This window comes from Colletotrichum scovillei (assembly GCF_011075155.1).
Source record: "Colletotrichum scovillei strain TJNH1 chromosome Unknown Contig00006, whole genome shotgun sequence".
In the NCBI taxonomy this organism is placed as follows: Eukaryota; Fungi; Ascomycota; class Sordariomycetes; order Glomerellales; family Glomerellaceae; genus Colletotrichum; species Colletotrichum scovillei.
The window spans coordinates 216,462-223,044 of NW_023336264.1; the positions used below are offsets into that span (position 1 = coordinate 216,462).

General features: G+C 49.0%; 4 protein-coding genes across 4 annotated transcripts; 1 reads left to right on the forward strand and 3 right to left on the reverse strand.

Moving 5' to 3' along the window:
* Positions 1-108: 108 nt before the first annotated feature.
* HER10_EVM0012278 (uncharacterized protein) lies at positions 109-1,007 on the reverse strand (the record flags this gene model as incomplete). The annotated part of the gene is made up of 1 exon (XM_035481676.1): positions 109-1,007. The coding sequence occupies exon 1, from the start codon at positions 931-933 to the stop codon at positions 109-111; it is 825 nt and encodes a 274-aa protein (XP_035333488.1). The 5' UTR covers positions 934-1,007.
* An 875-nt stretch (positions 1,008-1,882) lies between these two features.
* On the reverse strand, positions 1,883-2,615 carry HER10_EVM0010577 (uncharacterized protein; the record flags this gene model as incomplete). Its single annotated transcript, XM_035480033.1, has 4 exons — positions 1,883-2,034; positions 2,085-2,246; positions 2,401-2,466; positions 2,516-2,615. 4 exons carry the CDS (start codon positions 2,613-2,615, stop codon positions 1,883-1,885), a joined length of 480 nt encoding a protein of 159 aa, XP_035333267.1.
* A 1,130-nt stretch (positions 2,616-3,745) lies between these two features.
* HER10_EVM0012129 (transposase) lies at positions 3,746-4,267 on the reverse strand (the record flags this gene model as incomplete). Its single annotated transcript, XM_035481530.1, has 1 exon — positions 3,746-4,267. The coding sequence occupies one exon, from the start codon at positions 4,265-4,267 to the stop codon at positions 3,746-3,748; it is 522 nt and encodes a 173-aa protein (XP_035333468.1).
* A 1,913-nt stretch (positions 4,268-6,180) lies between these two features.
* HER10_EVM0007618 (uncharacterized protein) lies at positions 6,181-6,583 on the forward strand (the record flags this gene model as incomplete). The annotated part of the gene is made up of 3 exons (XM_035477170.1): positions 6,181-6,215; positions 6,272-6,407; positions 6,461-6,583. The coding sequence occupies 3 exons, from the start codon at positions 6,181-6,183 to the stop codon at positions 6,581-6,583; spliced, it is 294 nt and encodes a 97-aa protein (XP_035332900.1).

Genomic DNA, 6,583 nt, shown 5'->3' on the forward strand with positions numbered 1-6,583 from the left:
GGTACATGCAAGTATAAGTTACATAAGGTTGAGAAATATTCCTAAGGAGCTGTGTAGAGCCCGGTCTTCTCGCAAGACATGCGCTTCGTTTGATGTCCAGTCGTGCCATCATAGTCCGAACGGAAGATTGATCGGAAGTCCTCCGCCGAAGGGAATATTGACGGGAAGCCTACCGCCGTTGTTATTTCGTCCACCAAAGGGGAAGCCTCCGCCAACAAAGGGAGTATTGTCAAAGTTGACCGTGTTTGGCCCACGTGAGTCGGATGTCCATGACCAGGAGCGGCCTCCGTCGCCACCAATATCGATGTTAACATGCACCCTCCTTCGCGCTCCGTCTTCATCTCTGTCATCATCTTGCTCGTTTCTTTGCTGATCTTGTCGTGAATTTTGGCGCCTCTGCTCTGGTCTGGAATTCTGTCGCTGCCGGCTATTGCGTGGTCTTTGAGGCTCTGGTCTCGGCTCAGGTCGCCGTGGTACCTCTTCATCAAAGGAATTATTTCCTTCATCATCTTCGGGCTGCTCATATCGGCGGCGTTGCTGCTGCTGCTGCTGCTGCTGCTGTTGCCTCGGTGGTGGAGGAAGTGGCGGCTCCCTGGGTGTTTTAATATCACCGTACATTCCGTAGATGCTGTCCTCCCAGTTCTTATTTGGTTCAGGCTTCTTTTGTTCCCGGCGTGACGGGGGTGATCGAGAAAGCTTCGGAGGTTCTGTGGTCTCCTGACTGTAGCGCGAGCTCTCATCAGTTCTGCCCGTACTATATCTGGCGCTGCTCCGATCAAAGTTGTTGCTGTATGAGCTCGTGTATGGTTGGCTCTGCTGCGAACCTGGTGGCGTTTGGCGGACCAGGGCATTGGAAGGCGGGAATGGAGATTGTCCGGGGCGAGGATTACTGGAGTTGCCCATGCTCCCACTGGAGCCTGTTTTGTTGCTCATTCTTTGTTTCGTTTGCAATACAATCGATTGTCAGATTTATTGGTTGTAAGCTGGAATTCTTTCTTTGATGTAGGCTCTGAACTCTGCAATCCAAATTTATACAGCAAAATTACGGCATGTTATATTTTTCGTAGTTCTATGCAAGGCCAAGCCCAACGCAATTGTCTGGTTGACAGTGGCGCCACAATCCTCCGACTCGAGATTCATGCGTTTCACGGTGTCTTATGGGGCTGGAGAACACTTGCGTTCCCTTATGGATGGGTCGAGACCTTACGATGTTTGTGACTGGACGCGTTTGAGATTCTCCCTAATGATTCAGATCAACGAAACATCAGACCATGACTTTTCCAACCTACCGTTGTCCTTCATCAAGAAACAATCCTAAATCAGTTTTCTAAAAGTTTTCGACCATCATATTGTTGGCGAACTGATCACCCCTGATCTGTAGTCATCGTTCGCTGTGAATTGGTGGTTTGGACAAGGTTCGATCCCTGAACCAGGGGTCATCTCCGTCCGATGCTCCCTAAAGTCCATCCCATCATCGACCCATTGTAGGGCCCACCCCCTTTATGTAGGCGCCGAGAGCTGGGCGCTCTAACCTGCGATACCTCTTGGCTTTGGAAAGGTGTCAGGTAATTTGATCAGTATCACGTGCAATCCTCATGACCACTTCAGGTTCTAATCCTCCTAGCGAAAAAGATTTTATTGCCGGATATAATGATTGAACATAATGAATGACAGGCAAAGCGCTCTTTTCCACCCCCGGCTACAAGCCCCCTTCGTTAACTGGCGACCAGCCCCGCGTTCGGATCCGAATAAGTTTCCCGCCGAACAGACACAGAGATAGCAATTGTCGAGACACCGTGCTGCTGTAGAGCTTTTCTATGAACCCCAATGTGAGTGAAGTCGCTGACACAATGTTTGAGGTTCATCAGAGCTGGGTCATCATTTATTTCCACCACATGACGAAGGAGTTGTCAAACTGGAATCTTTCACCGGGCTTGATGGCCAGGCTGTAAATCTCATCCCAGCTAATTCTCCAGGGGGCGCGCTCCACGCCGGTAGAGACATCCTCAAATCCGGCGAAGATGAAGTTAGGGGCTTTGTAGTATCAGCTCACTGTGAATCCATTTGGGTGGATGAGCACTAACCGTTGGGGAAGGCGGCATCGAACTGCAAGAAGAGTGTATGGATGTCGTTGAACCAAGCGGTCACAGCGACGTTGACTCCATTAATGACGAGGCCGGTGACGATTCTCTTGTAGTAGCCATTACCAGCCTTGAAGATGCCACTCTGGTGGTCATGAGGCCAGACTATGATGTGTTAATGGCCCTTTTCTTCGCTGAACACGAGCGGACTGACATACCACGACGCTCGAGCGAGTTTTCAACATCATCAGAAGCTCTGGCTACGACAACTTTTCGATGTCAGCTTTGTATAAGTGCTGGAATCTCAAGGCTTTTTTACCGTCAGCGATGTTGACATCGCGAGTCTCGTGAGCCTGGAGGAAGCCGAGGTCGACGATGGTCCTGCCTACATCATTCATTAGATCTGATTATCGATTCTTGCAGGTAAAGCTCACTTTCAGGCTCCCTGTCGAGGCTCGCCTCGTTCACGTCAGGGACAGGAGTGGCTGAGGCAACAGCCAGCAGGAGAGCGATGGTAGCAGCGGCGAAACGCATGGTGAGCTTGTAGATCTAAGCTAGATGAAGCGAGTGGAAGTTGATGAGATAATGTTTGAAAGTGAATGTGATGTTGTGCTATTGAATACATACTATTTCGTGGCGAGCTGAAGCATACCTTTTATACAATATTTCAATAGAAGAGTGTTATGGCAGTCGCTGTGCCTGAAAATAGCTGCATCTTTGCAAATGCTCCGTCCAGAGCTAACGATTACTGAATTCGGGTATTGCCTTCCGACTCATCATTGAGGCAATAACTTTCACAAGCTTTCCTACAAAAGTGTAAAAGTTGCTAAGCTTTTGATCGGTCCGGGCACAATTAAAAGTTGCAAGCATCATGTTTGAGACCTAGTGGGTATTGGGTATTATGCAGTAGTTGAAGTTGCACGAGTCAGCAAAGTATGAGTTCAATATTGTATTTGCTCCATGATTTCTAGCGTTTGCGGAGCGGACTTACCGACGAACGCGGTTGCTTGCTGACTACAAGGTCCGCACTAGTTTAACCTCACGCAATGTTTAAGTTTCCTAGACAGGGCACCCAATTGTGCGAATCCGTGCCTTAAGTCGGCCACGAAAGTTCTCTGCTAACTACTGGAAGTTAAGTGTCCGGTTCAGTGATCTGACCTAGCAATGCCAAAGATAATCTCGGGTCTCCCGGCTGAATTTCTCTAAGTCATCGCTGTCATTACTTCCATTCTATTGCTTAATATGCTTCTGTACGAGGCACCCAGAACGGAAGTTCGCGAAGACAAAAGTGCCCATGACGTTTGCCTCACTTCTGGGGTATTCAGAGTTCGTGTGGACACGAAGCCCTTTTGGCTAAATCGTATATTACGCTAGCACCTTTACGATACCATGCAATCGCAGCACTCAAAAGCTACAGTAGTCAATAACAGATGCGATTGTCTTCTACTGTTGCCTTGAGGCCGGGTTCTCTACATCGATTAATATGGCGGCAGCCGGCATGTCTGGCAATTTCCCACCAAGGTCTTTGCCGCGTCTAGCCAAGTCAAGATCCCTTGCGTATTATGATCTAGCTTTAAGTCAAACCCCCCACTTCCTGGCACCCCCCTGTTTCTGGCACCCACAAAAACGATGGGATCACAACCCAACCTCCTCATTACTATTAACTATTGATCCTCAACCACACCCACTACAATACAACTGCCAGCCTCACTAGGGCATTCAGAGTCGCTGGATTCAGCCGTAATAACCTCCTTTTCACCCGCTTCGATTTGAGCCCGATGGATATCCCTGATGTTCGCAAACTTCGTGTTGGGATCGATCTGAACAGTCTTCCTCTTCCTAACTGCAGCGTTGGTAACTTGAGCCCTCAGGTGAGCCAGCTGCTGCTGGGCAGCTGCCAGTTGCCAGGCCTGCTCTGTGAAGCCTTTTTTCACCTTCCTGAACAGCAGCCGTTGAGTGCTGGTATCATTGTCGAGTTGGGTGTATAAGTGCAGTTGACCGCTGAGCTCTGCCAGCTTCCTGGGTGTCGACCAGACCACTGCAGAGGAAGCAGAATCCCATGGCTCAACAGGGGTAGTTTGTTGACCATTATGGCATCGCTTTTTGCCCCGACTGGTTGGTTTGGGTGTGGTGGGCTTAGCAGAAGGCTCAGGTAATACCATAGGGTTCATCAGGGGCTTAACCATCGCTACAGGGTGTAGACCAGTCCACTTCCAACCACTTCTGATGTTCGAGACTGATAGACCAGCAAGTCGAGCCTTCTGGTAACAGTCCAGGAAGTTCCTTTACCTATAATGGTAGAGTCGTTCCATTGAGACAAGTAACCGAGCTCCTTCCGATAGGCTGACTTAACAGGGCTGAAGACAGACTGGTCAAGTGGCTGGAGGACATGAGAGGAGTGTGGTGGTAAGAACAGTAAATGGATATTGTTAATATAGCAATTCCACATGAAGTCTGTCGTCGTATGACCCCATGCCCATCCACAATCAACAGTCGAGCCTCGCCCTCAGCCTCGGGCATAGTCTGTGGGATAAACACCTTCTCTAACCATTCAATGGCAGTTAAGTCTGTAGTCCAGCCATTATCTGTTGCTGTAAACTCCCACCCATCGTATGGAACCAGATGTAATGGAAACCACTGTTGTTGGACCGTCTTCCTTGAAAATGATAAGAGGACGAAGTGCCCTACCCAAGGCTGAGATACACTCAATGATAGAGACCCATGCCCTCGACCCAGGTTGTTTCTTGCGAACAGACGTCGTCTCAGCCATGCCCAGCACTAACCCATTAGCTCCCTGACCCTCGAGGATGCCAGTCTCATCCATATTATATCTGTTGGCTGGTTTGATGTCCTTGATCTCAGGGATAGCAAGGAACTTAAACCAGTTCCTAATGACCTCAGTAGATGCCCCATTAACGCGTCTAGAATCGATGGAACGACTTCTCTGAACCTTAATGATAGGGTTCCTTCTCACGAAGGCATAGATCCAGCCTTTTCCTAATGGTTTGGTATCCCCAGCAGCAGCCAGAACTCGCTCTGCGAATTCCTTCACCTGTTGGTGCGCGTGGTGCGAGGCCCAGCGAAGCCTGAATGCGAACCCATTGTGCCAGCTTACTCTCCTGGTCAGGAGACAGCCTCTGCCAGTCAGCAAAGCCACTTTCCTAGTCTGACCACCTTGGAGACGTAGTTGGAGGGTTGATCGTGGTATCCCATATCCAATGAGGCTCTCTTTGACTCTTGCCGTTTGAGATGTCCTCGAGAGCCTGACGAAGCTGATCTTCGGTATATTGAGGCATTAGATATAGAAGAAGGTATGTGCAAAAAATGAGCCCATTTGGACTCGAATTGAAAATGTTGTGATAAAAGGAGGTTGGGGGTGGGCATTGCGTTGTGGTGGATTTTCGCGTTTTTGTGGGTGCCAGAAACAGGGGGGTGCCGGGAAGTGGGGGGTTTGACTTACCCACCCATTTATCAAGCTTCAAACTAGGGATACTTGGCCATGTCATTCATTGCCCTTCAATCGCGATGACTTCGGTCTTTTCATAGCATCTGTGCTACTCAGCTGCCTCAAGCAATCAATCATCTTATCCGGTCAGTACCGACTAGACAGTTGGTGAGAGACAGTATCCACACAATTTATGCTTTTCGTAGTCTGCACTTTGGTTTAGTCACTTGCCAAATATGAACTCTATCAAAACGTGCTGACACCATGGTTTGAGCTGTGCTTGCCAACAAACCCATTCTAGTTGGAAATCAAACAGATTAATCCAGGCGCACATGATAACAAAAGTTCTCGTAGACACAGAGGTTCTGTTCATCATGCTCCCATAGTTCGATTTTCCTACCATCAGAAATTGCGATCCATGAAGCGGAAATTTGATTCCAACCCGGCTGTTCAATAGCCGTGATGCGAATGCGAAGTACACACAATCAAAGATAAGAAAGAAATGCAGACATCAAGATGGTGCGCACTTGAGTATAATAAGAGTAAAAGATCGCCAAGCATTCTCACCATTTCCATTCGTCTCATCATTCACATCAATACCCAAGTGTCTCTATACCACTTTCGCATCATCTCAACCTCAGGCCTTAATTCAAAATGAAGGTTGCTGCTGTTCTCGCCTTCGCTTTCCTGTGAGGCCGCACTCGCCCTTCACCTATTACAATTCGATGACTGACACCATCGTTAGTGCCCCCAATGCTGTTTCGGCTTGGATGTGCAACTGCCGCAACAGAGAGCAACCCAACATCAAGGTTGCCCTCAAGTTCTGCGGACCTGGCTTGGGTCACACCCGCTGCTGGAACTCGAAGACCAACGTCCAAGCGGTGAGATATTTCAACGTGACGCATGCTTCGTGCAGGTACTGACGTAGTCATAGTGTATTCTGAACAACCCCATCACCCAAGCGGATTGTGACGCAAAGTACGGCGGCAAGGGTGAATGGGTCGCTGAATGTGAGCACTACACTGGTCCCTGCCCTCCCGGCATGACCCAGCAGTGA